The sequence below is a fragment of the Lytechinus pictus genome, chromosome 11 (assembly GCF_037042905.1).
Source record: "Lytechinus pictus isolate F3 Inbred chromosome 11, Lp3.0, whole genome shotgun sequence".
NCBI classification, from domain to species: domain Eukaryota; kingdom Metazoa; phylum Echinodermata; class Echinoidea; order Temnopleuroida; family Toxopneustidae; genus Lytechinus; species Lytechinus pictus.
Window position 1 is genome coordinate 30,346,327 of NC_087255.1, and position 15,755 is coordinate 30,362,081.

The 15,755-nt window shown below is 38.0% G+C and overlaps 1 protein-coding gene across 4 annotated transcripts; it reads right to left on the minus strand.

Annotated features, from left to right (window-relative positions):
- Positions 1–2,857: 2,857 nt before the first annotated feature.
- LOC129271667 (uncharacterized) lies at positions 2,858–15,145 on the minus strand. 4 transcript variants are annotated; one of them, XM_064106315.1, is made up of 7 exons: positions 14,818–15,145; positions 14,381–14,419; positions 8,302–10,091; positions 7,437–7,550; positions 6,511–6,686; positions 6,132–6,247; positions 2,858–4,962 (listed from the first exon to the last, which is right to left on the minus strand). In XM_064106315.1, exons 3-7 carry the CDS (start codon positions 10,043–10,045, stop codon positions 4,797–4,799), a joined length of 2,316 nt encoding a protein of 771 aa, XP_063962385.1. In that variant the 5' UTR covers positions 10,046–10,091; positions 14,381–14,419; positions 14,818–15,145; the 3' UTR covers positions 2,858–4,796. The 4 variants fall into 4 exon arrangements, with proteins under 4 accessions (XP_063962385.1, XP_063962384.1, XP_063962386.1 ...); XM_064106314.1 differs by having other exon boundaries at positions 14,381–14,472; XM_064106316.1 differs by lacking the exon at positions 14,381–14,419 and having other exon boundaries at positions 14,948–15,145.
- Positions 15,146–15,755: the final 610 nt, after the last annotated feature.

The window sequence follows — 15,755 nt, forward strand, 5'->3', positions numbered from 1 at the left end:
CCAGGTTCAAGGACGCGTACAAAAACGCACAGAATACCCGGATGTTGGCTCTGCCTTATTGCCCACTACATTTCCACGCATTTTCCCTAGACTTTCCTGAGCGGGCAATAAATCTGGTTCGTGGATAAACGATTGGAAACTTATTGACCGACCATTTGATCAGTCATAAGCAGGCAATAATGTATTAAATTTGCTCTGCTCAGATGTCTGATACAGTTAATAATATTGGGTATTTTCTTCCATTTCCATGTTATGAATCCATATTTTTTTTCGTTTTCAAATGAAAATGGCACTCAAAATTATTCACTGTTCAAATTGTTGTAAACCTACAACTATTCACTACCTTTTTTGTGATTTCTTTGTTTGGCTCTTATTGGGCCTAAATTGCTATGTCAGGAAAAGTTGTTATACATAATCTAAATGCAGATAGAATTGAAATCTGCGCCAAATAAGCAGGAAATAAAATATGGCAAAAACTAGTTCAAAACTGTAGATTTCATAAATTCAAGCTTGTGGGTAAAAATATATGTGATATCCCTCTGTGATAGAAGTGAAGAGAATGAAATGCGTTATCTGGAAAGCAAAAAATCACCCAGTTTTTCTGTGTACAAACCTATGGAATCACGACGCTTCTTACACAACGTGACGTCGCGGTCTCGAGGCAGGTGAAAAGCACAATAAAGCCTATTTTCTAAGCGGGGTTCGAAGCCCGATAATTGGAATATTCACAAGCAAAATACTCAGCTGGGAAGCGGTGAAAATGCATAAAGCATACCTTGCTGTATTTAGTAGCTTATAAGCTTTCGATTGGTATATAATTTATCAATTTCATTTTCGGGTCCGGTCTGGATCTTTAAGTGAAACTTGGACCTTTGTGAAAAATGTCTAGGGTAATTGATCATACATTAGGTCATGATCAAACAACACTGGAATTGGGGTGTTTGGGGCCATTTTCATCAAGTACTGTATAAGCTGTTATTTTCGCGTACAGAATTTTTCGGGGGTCCCGACATTTTCGCGGGTTGTTGAATTCGCGATCAGAAGATGTACCAAACATTTTCACAGCATTTCAGAAGCAAAACTAGTGCATAACAAGTGCAAAATTAAGCTCCTCAATACCTCAATGCTGACGTGTCTTTTGTACATAAATATGTCCCTGTAAAAAAACAGTTACAAAGTGTGAAAAAAGTGGCTTGAATCTCACTTTTTTTGTACCTTAATATCTGAAAATTCATCATGTCACAGTTTGATCTGTTAGAGTAATCTTTGGAAGTTGTGTTTTGTTGGATTCATTTTTAAAAATGTTGGTTTCAGTGCAAAAATGTTGAATTTTGTGAACAAAATCTTACACCTTCAAAACCTATGGTCATGTGACTTATGAATATTAATGAGTATGCAAATAGCTGCCAATATGCGTGTATAGAGTCAACCAGATGACAATAAAATCAAATTAATTTATGGAAAATACATTGTAATATTGCAGTGAGTGAATTAATGTTGATAACCATATGTCAGGAAATAATTAGGCTATGATTTTGTTTGACAAATAAAAAAAGTGAAATTCTAGCTAACTTTTTGAATTACTAACCTTACTTATTTAACCTTATTTTTTGTACATATATAGGTGCTTATCTTATAGTTTTCACCATTCAACTTATAGTCAAATTTGACTAAAAAGCCATAAAAAAATCCCAATGTTTTGCAATAGCAAAGCTTTGCTGTTGGGGACATTACACCAATTTCAAAACGTGCTATTACTTCCACGTTTTAAATTCGGGGCCGATTGGCAATTTGTGAAATTAAAACCCCCGCAAAAATAACGGCTTATACAGTAATGTTACAAATGTAACCTGAGATTGGCCGAGAGCATACATGTTTGTGAAAATTGTCAATAAGAAACTTCACAAAATGCTTCCAAGACTTTACACACACCTTTCCTGCTCTAAACTAGAAATCTCAAAATACAACAATTACTGAGATACATACAATATATTTTGTGATGAAAATAGAAAAATCAGTGTTTTATTATTGATCATAATTTGTTCACACATGAGATGGACGGATATTTGAATAACAAAAATCATGAACACTCAACAACAGAATAATAAATCTAAGGCCTGTTGTGGACAATCTTGCAATCAAATGTATCTACTACCCAAACCAAACAAAACTTGGTTTCAATTTCTGACCTTTGTTTGATTTCTTCAATTGGGACCACTTGTCTGCCTAAAATGCAATGCAGTTATTCTTACAAGGCATCGAAATGAAAAGTATGCACTCTCATCTCTCATCATCTGTAAATTCCGGTGTATGAATGAATGACATTATTTTAGCAGATTCATACATCAGATTCAATTCATTCCCTTTTATCTGATTTCTTGTTATAAATGGGTGAAAACCACAGACCTTTGTTTGTATACATGTTGTGAATCTACAGCATCACTCACTATTCAAGTGACTTGGCCAATCTCTTGGAACCACATACGTCTGTTAGAAATTTGACTTGAAAGAGGTAAATAACACATTTTGGCCTATTTTGTCTGAAAAATTACTTTCTCTTTAGTGATAATTCAACATCTGGAAGGTTGACTTTACTGTATTGTTTAGTACAGAACTACAGATATTTTCTGATTTTGAAGTGGGCTATCTAGAATTAAATTCTTAATTTTGTGATATTTTCTTAATCAGGAATAGACAACGTGGAAACTTTGCAGGGATAACAGTACCAGTCACAATTCTTTAACTACCTGCTTACATGTTTCAACCAGAGAATAGATTAAACAGGTAGTCAAAGAATTGTGACTCGTAGAGTAACTCACTAAATTTTCTAAAATTCCAATGTACATGCATTTTCTAAAAAAAGGTTAAGATTTTCTTTTACAAAATCAATAGAAAGGTTATAAAAATTAATATTGGAAAATGAAGGCCTGTATTCTGAACTCTGGTTAAACTTTAATCAGCTACATGTGCTAAGCCTGTGCAAAAATCATGAGGCCAAATATATCAAAACTTTACTTACACTATGTTTAAAGTCTTTACTGCATTCCTTCCACATGCTTCAATTGTGAAGAAAATTGTTGTTTATCACTTCCAGATAAATTGAAAATCAACTGTAAAACAATTGTCACATTTGCCTATCCATAGCTAAAAACACAAGTTACACCAGATTTCAGAATATGGGCCAAAATATCAAAATTTCAGTCTTAAGGTGTATAGTTAGTTACCGTACTGATAGAAGTAAAATATGAAAATCACAATTTCTTAAAACATTGTTAAAAATATACATGTATGTGTAATTACAGGTGAAAGGCACACAATAGATAAAAAATATCAAAATATACAGTTCAATAAATCTAAATGTATATGATTGAATTTGAAATATATAAATTAGTAAGATTTTGAAAGACTTATCTTCATTAGAATATAAAGAACTGCACATATTTTATTCAAAGTATTTACAGAAAAGTATGATTCATAATCATTTAACCTGGAATGGAATCTACAATCAATAAGGCAGAACAAACGTAATGACATAAAATACAAACACAGCACACAAATGAAAATATATTACAATGCCATTGAACAATTCAAGTGAGAAAAAATATTTGATTCTCTATCATATTTGAATGCCATATATTTCTATCAAAATTGTATTCTATTTCGATTTATTCAATTCAATATAGAGTAATTGAGTTGTTAATGAATTATTGTGAAAGACCATTTCAAATACATTGTGTGTATGGTACAATTGCAATTGCCTCATATTTTCATGTCTACATGATACAGATAAATAGAATGAATGATATAAAGAAAATATAATCTTCATTCCCGAAACAGTTCAGGCATTTTTTCGCCAACAATATCTAGGGTGTTTTAAATCATCAAAATTAATGAAATTTGAGTGAAGTTTGATCATAAATGAAAGTAAAATATTGACTTTACAAAGTGACCTACACTTTCTAGTTCGAACATTTTCCATATGCTGGTTTAACTGTGCATGTACCAGAAAAATCTTCCAGTGTGTGTAATCACACTGCTATCTGTATCACATTACTTCATTTCTGAAAATTCTGAAATTGGAATTCTGAAGAAATGGCATTATGCTTTATTATACAATTTCTTATTTTTTAAAATTTACATCGTACAACAGCCAATTTTGCAATGTCTGGCATTTCTTATAAATCCTGACCTCTCCTACGACAACCCAATGCATTTTTTTTTACTGAAAGCTGTAACTATGTTGTGATTTATAACACTATGAAAAAGAAACATACAATCAAACCTGTCTTAGCAGCAACCAGTCTGTCTACCATAACCAGTCTGGCTACCAAATTTTCTCACATTTGAAAGGAATCTATACAGGCCTCTGTCTGTTTCCCTTTGTTGGCCTTACTATACAGATTTGACTGTACATCATCAGGCCCTGTTAATCTGCTAGAAGCACTCAACTCTTACCTTCACTTACAACTGGTGTCGAGAGGATCAGTGATTCTCAGAGGACCGATGGTGGAGGGTGGATACTGGTGGGCTTGGTCTTGAAAGGAATGCCATTGCCCCCCCCCCCCCCTCCGAGGGCTTACCAAGAACCGGAAACATTGAGGCAAATGCATGCCTTTAGAGCTCTTCCGGAATGTCCTGGAAGTTAGTATCTAGACAAGCGGCTGGGAACAGTGTTTGATGGGTGGAGTGATGGGAAGGGGATGGCATTGGGTGTAGTCTGAAAAGGGTGCCATAGACCCCAACCCTAATGGGCTTAACCAGTAAAGACCCAGAAATTGTGAGACAACTGCCTGTCTTTATAGCTCTTCTGGGATGTCCTGGAAGTTGGTATCAAGACGAGCCGCAGGGAGAAGGGAGTCTCGAGAAGAGTGATGAGAGGAGGATGATGATGATGATGGGTGTGGTCTAGAGAGGGATGCCACAGACCCCTCCCGAGATGGCTTACCTTGCATGGAACCAGTACTGTAGGTGCAAAGAAGATATCAATATGAATTAATGTTTTAAAATCTACTCTTAGAAATGATGAAGAACTGTAATATGGAAATAAGCGCATATCATATACCTCCCTCACAGGTCCCTGTATTCTATTGTATAATCGTAGAACTGTAGCGTATTATTTACAAAAGCATCGGTAGAACTATTTTGATTAGCTGCTGAGCAATAAAACTATGGTAGTTAACAGTGATTTCAAAGTCCCATGCTGCGGTGGGGCAAACAGAGATATTATTAATAATTACAATTGCTTGCAGGGGAAATATAAATTTTTTTTTGCCTGATTGCTTGTAATATTTTATACACAGTCTGCCACAGACTTACAATTTTGTTATACCTAACTGAATTGAAGAATCAATTGTATCTATTATCTTACAGGGATATGGTCACTTTACTGCAGGAGGCCCTGTAACACAAAAGATAGTGCTTGATCTTTTGATGATATTCATGATCAATCAAATTTTTTTCTTTATTATTACTGACTGCATATAATGACCAATATACTGTATATTAAATCAATCATTGAAATACATTGGCCCGAATTCAGTGGACTCATTTATTCAATACAGTGGACTCGTGAATAAAATAGCGAACTCAACCATGACAACAGGCACCAATTTTGCGCAATGTGACAAAAGTGTACATCGGCATTGGACATTTTTCAATACATGCGGTAATTAAGCGTAATATATCCAGGACATCTGCATAAACGACATGTTCAACCGATGATTTTCAAAATCACCTTTGTAAATTCGGGCCATAAAGTCCTACAATTAATCGCCAAGCATTGTATAATGTAGGCATAGGGGGTCTTTCATCAATATTAATTCTAGTCTTGGCAAGGTCAGACCCAACAAATATTCTTGCTTTTGGCTAAGAAGCAGGCAACATTTTTTTGTTTTATTTTCAGGGGATTCTTTCACAACCTACTGCCTCAATCTGCTACATTGGATAAGCTTTAACATGGCAGTGAATGGGGGTTTTAAGGAGGTTCTTTTCAAATTGAGGGCAAACTCGCCCCTAACCCACGTGTAATTTTTTCCCTGTGGAGAAGCACATGCATCTGAACTGTTGGATAGTGATAACTTCCATGAAATGGTTCCCCTAGATGCCCCGATCGTCATTCAAAACACACATACCTCTGAGACCTGTAGGCCAGGGATGCAGCAGTCCCCATACGACTAGGAATACCATACATCAACGCTGCAAGGTCATCATCATCGCGATCATTAATTGACGATACACCAGATATAACCTGTTCAAGACAGAGCAAAGAGATTATTACTCTCCTATATCGACATGTCATTTTCCTTCCTCTTGTTTGCTATTGTATTAGTCCATCATTCCCCATGATAAAATTGATGATTTTTCACACCATTGCATCTTCTTCATCTTATGATTTATGTTATGGTCCCTTCACCATTTCTCTCAGGAGCTTTGATATCAATGACATCTAAGACAAATACATTATATATTCTCGACTCCATCACTCTATTAAAATGAAAGATGAATTATTACCGATGCAGATGATTGTGGTCTTAGCCAGATAGGGAGCAATCCTTCATCTTCCTCCTCATCCTCCTCGTTCTCCTCCATGATGATAGCTGGAGCCTGCCGTTGCTTGAACCTATAGCCTGCAGGACCAGCGGGTAAATGACTGTCATCATACTCGGGAGTGTAATGCCCGTCATCACCTAATGGTTTGGAGTGATACGGAAATATTAAAGAGTTGCATCATCTGGTGGTTAATATCACAATAAACATACACCACATGAAATAATACATCTTAGTGATAAAATCTAGTTCTGGTTTTGAATTGAAATGATGGAAGAAACTGTCTCAAAGTTTTTTTTTAAAGGCTGCTTATAATGTATCAAAGAGCTGGGCCCCGTTGCATAAAAGTTACTATGAAGGTAACTTTACCATCCAATATTAACTACCATGGTAATGATGATCAATGGCCAATCAAAATCAAGGATTCCATGCAACTTACCATTGGATGGCAAAGTTACCATAATTAATGGCAACTTTTATGGAATGGGGCTCTGGTGCGTGTTTCTCAAAGCTGTTTGTAACTTGCAAAAGACTTTACGAACAACTGAAAACCCTTTCTTGTGCTAAATGGTTATATTCCTATGCAGCAGACTTGGTACTTTAGAAGGTCTTTGTTATGTATAAAGTTATCGTAACTTAACGAACAGCTTCATGAAACACCCACAAGGGTGTTTCATAATAACAATTTTACAATAGTGATTAAAAACTACTGAAATCCTACAAAATCTGATTGGCTGATGGTGAACTTTATGAAACGGGACCCTGGTGTTTACAGTAAACCATTGTATTCATTATTTCAGTTGATTGTAAACAGCTTTATAAAATACTCCCAGGTTTTGGTGAAAAATGTCTGTGATTCCTTATAATCAATTCTTGTCTCTTTCACATACCTTCAACTCCTCTGTGCTTGAGGACAACTGACACTTGCGGGTTGTAGAGCTTCTCCATGGCTTCAATTGTAGCAGTGGGTTTAGATTTCATTCCTCTGCCATTCACAAACACTCCTAGAGAAATGGCAAGTTTAACCATTTTAGGGGTGAGTATTAAACTCTGTGTTACAAGGATCAAGGGGTCAGGCTTATAACGAGTTACGATTCAAATTAATCCCAATTTGGATCAATCTCAATTAAGTTTGACTTTAATCTACCATGACTCTTTACAATACCAGGCTGAGTAAATCAAAATAGCGATTCCCCAAAACTTGTCAAACAATTGTTGTAATGCAATTATTATTTGTAGTGGTGGAGTTAAAAACTATACTTTACAATTTAACAAATGTGAAATAAACAAAAACATCAAGAATAAGACAACAGTAATCTGTGATCTAAGAAGAACTTAAGAAATACCATGTCATGTATCTGTACAGTAGTAAGAAAAGGTACATTATCTGAAGTAAAATACCTAATTGGGTTTTATTCTGTATTACAAGGTATCTATTTGGAGAGAATTATTTTTGTGTGTGTATTAATTTGATAATACCATATGGGTTTAGTTCAGGGCAATATGTACCAATACATATTAAGGCCTGACGTCTTTATTATTGCATTTAAATTTTACATACATGTAATATGTACTTACTTCATTAATTAATTATTTACTTACTTTACTTACTTATTTATTTGTTTATTTATTATTATATAAATATATATATATATCTATATATATATACATATATTTTTTTGGGGGGAGGGGGGCTCCACAGAAAAATATACTACTGTGATTTAAATTGAACATTGTCAATATCATTATACTAACCTAAAGTGTACATTTTGAGAAGCATGCGACGCTTCTGTGATGTCATCAGCGAGAAGTCATACTCCCTCTGTGCCAGTCTCTTCTTGAATTCTGGTAAGATCTTCATGAACTCATTTGCAGTTTCCCTGATGGATGCCTTGACCGACTCTGCAAACAGTGATGTCTGTGAGATACGACTATGAGCCTCAATCAGTTCATCCAGGAGATCCCAGAGGGTATCATGGATGGGATCCTGAAGGAGCTCGGCTTCCCTGCAGTAAGCATTGATAATCTGGATCTGTCTGGCTACCTCATGTGCGGGACTGAAGAGCGGAGGAGAAGCAAGAGCCTGCTCCAGGACGATGCGTCCACACAAGATGGCTCGCATGTATTTCCGGGTGTGTTCCTCTAGGCTATCCAGGCTGCTACTTGTGAGCTGTGGCCAGAAGGTTTTCGATCTGCAGAGGCAGCCATAGTAGCGGAGAACAATGTAGATGAGCCAAAGGACAGTCATGCCAAGCCAACAGGCATTGATGACAAGGAGTTCAATGTAGAGATATGTTACAGTAAAGAACACAGAGTCAACACCATCCATGTTCTGCATGAATCCCATGAAGGACATGACCAACATACAGAGGAGGTTAATAGCAAGCTGAAAGTTAAAGCTGGTCACTCGGAAAGGCCACTTAAAGATGATGATCGCAAATAGCAGGAGGACTGGGATGGTAAAGACTAACATCTGCCAGGTCGGTAACCACAACATCGCAGAATAGGCAATGATGAAGATGAACTTGAGGAAATGCATGATGGGGTAGTAGTAGGTCCAGAAAAGTTTGAATGATGAAAACATGTGGTAGTGTTTCAAAGCCCAGATAAGGTCCAGGGAGTGAGCATACTCTGCTTCCTTCAGCTGGAGATGGGACTCATGGCTATTCTTCTTGAGATTGAAAATCTGAGACTTGACCTTCACGATCATCCAAGCTGGCAACAATATGAACATCCCAAAGAAGATAGCCAAAGACACTGCCATGTATGCAATGTGCTCTCCACTCCCGCAGGGTGTTTCATTGTGGACATCCATATTGTTCTCCGAGTTGCAATGGAATACCTTTCCTAAGGCAACCCCAACGGGCATCACAAGAACTTGTGCAAGGAAAAGATAAGTGCGCTTGAACCTGGCTACCTGCAGCAGTAGATTGTACTTCTTTTGATAATGCATGCAAAGGTAGATGGTGATAAAGACGGAGATGAAAAGGAAGATTAAAATACCCCATGCCAGCAACAGGAAGCGATAATCAAAAGGGAGTAAGGAGCTTGAGATGAAGCGATCAACCGTGGATTCAAAGATGCTTGGTGTATTCAACTTGATGAATTCCCAGATATCAAGATTCGCGAACAGAATGAACCTGGTGTACTGCATCCAAGCATAAGGCCATGGCCACCGCAAAGCGATAGCCAGGACCACGGCATAGAACTGGAGGTAGTCCAGGACCAGAAAGAATGCATCATGGAACACCAGGGCTGTCTTGCGCTTCTCTTTTGCGGATAATCTCAGCAGATTCTCTACATCCTCCTCGTCCCCGTAGCCTCGTTCTGCCAAAATAACATCACCCTCGGTCCGAGTTGCCTCGATACGCCGAGCCACCTGTTTCCTTCTCAGCTCCTGAAAAGCTTGTTCCTCAGCAATGGACGTTGGAGCCAAAAGAGGAAGAGCATCACCTCCGCCCTCCTCTTTCAGTGATTTCCTTAATTCTCTAGTTGTCATGTCTATTCCTCAGTGCACCAAGTCATTATGGTGAAGATGAAGCCATCTAAAAAAATAAATAAAAATAATCATGAACATGAACATAGACCGTCCTTAAGAAAAATAAAGGCCCAACTAACTGTAGAAAAATCACGCAATTGTGTTTGTACATGTATGCATCAATCATTAAACAGCAAGACATTGTGCTAAATTCAAAATCATAATTCAATCTAGATCCGTTAAATAATGAATATGAATTGAAATTTAACTTTGTGTTGATTTCAAAGGTGTTGAATGACCGAGTGACACAATTAAATGATAATTAATGTAGCATTCGACGGCCATTAATTGCCTAATACTAACAGTTACTGAGTTGGACTTATTAAACGGGAAGTTTTGTACCCTGATAAAAAGTTTATTGTAAAAATAGCAGAAAAATCATTAAAAATATTGGTGAAGGTTTGAGGAAAATCTATTGAAGATTAAGAAAGTTATTAGAATTTTAAGTTTTGATTTGTGACAACATATACGAGTTGCTGCCCCATATGTTATGTGATAAAATGCATAAAATTTAAACTTTTAATATATAACAGGGGTGTGAGTGGTCACAAATAAAAAGATCTGAAAAAAGCTGAAACTTGTAGAAAAAGTCTGAAATAGAAAGAGCTCCCATACTTTTTGTACAGAGGAAAGCCAAAAATAAGCTGAAATTAAGCTGAAAATTAAAACGAAAAAAATCTGAAATCAGATAAAAATCTGAACTCTCACACCCCTGATATAACATGGTTCATGATGACTAACAATTTTTTTCTTTCAGGAGCAGGCATGAAATAATTTGTCTGTTGATATAGATCTCAGCTAAGGTATAGTCTACATGTACAATAAAAACCATTTCCATTTTTTTGGAAAATGACATTTCATTGATTTTTTTTAATTCATGATAATCAATATTTGTGAAGCTGCTCGCACTCCCGGAGGGGGCACTCAATATATAATGCATAGTGGGTATGTGCCGCGGAGGGGACCCCCATTTTTACACTCAAATTTCCGTTCCAAGGCATAGCATTTTTGTCTTATTGAGAAAAAGAACAAAGAAAGCCGCTCCAAAGCATAGCATTTTCTTCTTGTCGAGGAAAAAGAATAAAGAAATCCGCTCCAAAGCTTCGCATATTTTCCGTTACGCCGTTCCGGCCGTATTGATCTGCTACAAGGAGCCGCAATTTTGGTGAAAAGCGGCCGCAAAGCGCTGTCCGACCATCGCCTCTGCGCTAGCGCACCCGGCGCCCATGCCGCCGGGCTAGCTGCATACACGTTCCATAGGGATGCATACGCACTCACACGCTGGCGATCCGTTCCAAGGACCCCCGTTTTCACAAACATTTGTAGTTCCGAAGCCCGTTCCGAGGACCCTCCTTTTTACAATAAGCCCGCTCCAAGGCCCCCGTTTTTTGTCTCGCCCGCGGCACAGACCTAATACTTTTTTGGTCGAGTGCCCCCCCCCCCCCGGGCTCGCACTATTGCACAGTGATGTCACAAATCACAAAATTAATATTCTACATCTACAGTAGTAATACTTTATACTAACCCAGGGAACTCCCGTCCGCGCAGCGGGCGGGAGCCCAGGAGCTTACCGTGTATTTGACCATACTCACGGGACTATCCATCTACTAATCCATCCACTCACGGGACAGTCTCGATCGGCCATTTTGTTACGATTCATAACAAAAATGGCCGATTGAGACGGGGTAGAAGGAGAGAACTTTTCGTTTTTTTGAAGTTCCAGTCTGTGCCTCGATGTCAGGAAACTGCCACTCGTTAGACCTTCATCCAAATAATCGTGGTAAGTGCATAATTTCTGTTTTCACAATTCATTTGGAGAAATATTTAGACCATAAATCACGCTAGTCCCGTGAGTATGGTCAAATACACGGTAAGCCCCTGGGCTCCGGCCCGCTGCGCAGGCCGGAGCTCCCTGGGTTATACTTATACTACTTATAATGTTGTAACCCGCACCCGTTGCGGTACGGGTTAACCTGCCGGTATGCCCCCGATCGCGGGTTGCGGGCCGGGCCGAGTTCATTCTCAAACCCGCAGACCGTCATGCGAAAAAAAAGGGAGAAGTAACGACGCATAATAAAAACATTAACAATGAAAATTGAGTTAGGATCATGTGCTTCTTACGTGGCGGATTCTTTTAAAGACGTAGATATTTCCTTTTAAAAAAATGCTGGCGTATTTTTGTCTTGTGAACAGTGAACAGGACTGAGACAGTTCGACATAAATACATCAGTTGCTCTTTCGAAGAAGGAGCGCGCGCCAGTGCAGCGCAGCACAGTCTAGTAAAAAGCAATCGCATAGGCCAATGAAACTCGATGTCGAGTTTCCCGTCCCATTTTTTCCAGCTCATAATGAGGATTTCATTATTCATTATTTTCCAGAAGATGAAAGTTTGACCTTTTGTAACATTTGAACGCACTTTTATTCTGTGGAACTGTCTTGAAGCCAGGGAGCAAATCAATCATTTTTTTTCGGGGGTTCCATTTTCATTTTTTTGGTAATATTTCAGGGTCTCCATTTCTACCGTTTTGGAGGCTACTTTTTTCATTTCGGGGGCTCTTTTCAAATGCTACGTTTTTGTATTTTGAGGAATCCCTGTTCACTTATTAAATTAATTATTACTTATTGTTTAATATTGCATGATTTTAAAGTTATTTTTTTCATGCTTAGAATCTTGGATGTGGGTGTGTTTGTGTGGGTGTGACTATGAGTTGAACTTGGATATAAATGAATTCAATATCTAATTTCTACTCCATCTAATTCCAGTACTTGGCCATGTAATAAAGGCCCACATACCCTAACTTTTCCTGATGTTCTTTGAAAACGCAGATCTCCACGCAAATTGCATTTCTCTATGGGGGAGTCTAAATTTGGTGAGAATGAACTCATTAATAACTTAAATATACATGACAATGAAGAAATCATCTAACTTTATTGGCAGTTTTGAATAATATTCCCGAAATATAAACTCTGTCTGAAACATAAAATCACCATCATCGAGGCCTTTACAGAGCGAATTGTCCCCCAGAGCTCTGGCAGAGAGACAGAGCTAAGACTGGCTAGCTAGTACAAGCGCCAATGCGTACGTGCGTGAGCCTCCCGTCGGCCTTGTAAAACAGATTGAGTTTTGTTTGATGATTTTTTTTTGTCTGATATGCCGTATGACAACTCACCAATGCGAGGTTACTAGACTATGGGATTTATTGAGGTAGCTCGACCAAACCTCGAGCGATGTTCGTGCAGGCTCCACTCCACTTCACTACCGCTACATCGGGTAGGTAGAGCGTAGTGTAGCAGAAGTGAAGTTGAGTGGAGCCTGCACGAACATCGCTCGAGGTGTGGTTGAGCATGCAGTGTCATTCCATTCACAAGAAAAAAACAAGAAAAGAATTACAGGTATTTACATGATATACAAGTAATTGTGACTGAAAAGCTTATATTAATGTTTTATATCAGTTCTGAATCTAGATCTATGTCAAAATAGTAAAATAATGAATTATTTTCAGAATTTGATTTTTAAACGCGGTCCAAATTTCATAACGCGGGCGGGCGACGGGAAACTGAACATCGAATTTGCTGGGCAGCCTGGGCTACATGTAGCTAGCGCGCGCTGAGCTGCGGCTCCGATCCGAGGAGTTAATTGCGCAATGCTTTCGATTACGAGATCAGAGCCGACCCATTTCGGGTACAAAGTAACCCCCAAAATAAAAGGCGAATTTGCAAATTGTAAGTAAATTCACTCTAGGCTAGGTTAGTAGTTGGCATATATTTTCGTGATTTGAGCCTGTATAGTGTGGGGATTGCAGAAATAATTTTCATTTTTCAAAGATAAATTTACTTGCGGGTTAAAACCCGACGGGTCAGCGGGTCCCGCTTGCAAATTATTGGATTATACGGGACGGTACGGTTCGGGTTTTCACTTGCGGGTTACAACATTAACTACTTATACTAGATCTACCTCTTTGAATCTTTGATGGATTTTACTCAAACCTTCACAAATATTTTAAATTATTTTTACAATAAACTTTTTTGTCAGGGTGAGCTCCCCTTTATAATTGGACTGAACTTATTACATTTAATATTAAGAATTATGATGACATGATTCTTGACTTTCAATCATTCATAAATATAATATGTTGACTGTCGACTGGATTAATTTTAAGTTTGACAGGCCCCAAACAGCAGTTGCTCTGAATAACAACATCAAGAAACATTTCAAATGACTTACAGAGTAGATCTACAACCCCCCCCCCCCCAAAAAAAACCAAAAAAAAGACAGTCAGGAGACCCACAACTCACCAGCACTGAGTGACAGACATGCCTGCATGCAGGACACAGCTTTAAAGCTAAATGAACGTAGTTGCAGTTAAACACTGATTTCGTGAGAAAGTCTGTAAAACCAAGGCAAAGTATTAATATATCATCGTGGATCTAGATCTGGTACAGTTACATAAACTGAACTTTGTGAAATCATAATATCTAGCTGAAAAACGATCACACTGAAGATCGCCAACACAGATAAGCACACGTGGGACAGTGTATTATTATTGCTGGAATAAAGACCCGACGGAAGTGACCGAATCCGCGCTTATTTTGCTTATTTCTCAGCAATTACACAATTTCTTCCAGAATCCTTTGGCACATATTTTTTATTCATACAAACAGACACTTTGGTGATCATTATATTAAATTCTGTAAAAAGTCATTTTGAGATCGTTCCCAAAACTGGAATTTACCTTTTAATTATAGCGGGCGGCGCGGAGAATCGAGAAGACTACGGTACACTGTTTATTAAACGGCACTTGCACTTCCCCTCAGCCCACTGGCGCTGGCCGCAGAAGCACCAGTACAGACTCAACAACACACCTTCTTTGTTTGCTTGGCAATATGTTTCTTCAACTCAAGATCTTCGGGTCGATCGAAAACTTTACCACAAAATGTATAGTATTATCACACAATGTTAATTTCTCAGTTAAAAGTCACCGTAGACGTAGATAGTCAAGAAAGTGTAGCCACTCCAATATCTACCGTCCCCAATAGCTTGTGTATGACGTCATGAGTGCCATGGTAAATCGATCATACTCGATCACTAAAATGTATTTTTGAAATATATATTTTTAAATTTTAAATCATAATTTTTCATTTATTAGCAATAAAAATAATAAAGAAATTTTAGTTTTTAAATTTTTAATCAAACTTATATTTTTTTATTTTTAATAAATTGCAATAATAATATTCATAAAGAAAATTACAAGTTGTCGGCTGCTATGTTCCAAATATTTCCGTTCCTCGTTTGTTTATGCCCACACCATTTTTTTGTTATACCGATCGAGGTTAACCGAGGTTTTTTACCTGACCTTAGAAGAAAGCACAAATGCCTGTGAGCAAGCAACCAGGGGACCAACGGCTTAAGGTCCTCTCCGAGGGACCTGGTAATGAGGATAAATGCCTTACCAAAGGGCAATAGCGCACCACTTGGGAATCCGAACCCGGGTCACCGGAATCCGAAACCCCCGGCCGCTCTACCGACTGAGCTATCGCGCCTTTTAAATCAATTAATTTACCTATAGCAGTGGCGTAACAGGCGGGGGGGGGGGGCAGGGGGGGAAGTTGCCCCCCCCCCCCTGGCGGAGCTCACCGGGAAAATTAAAAAAAACGGGAAAAAGAAAAAAAA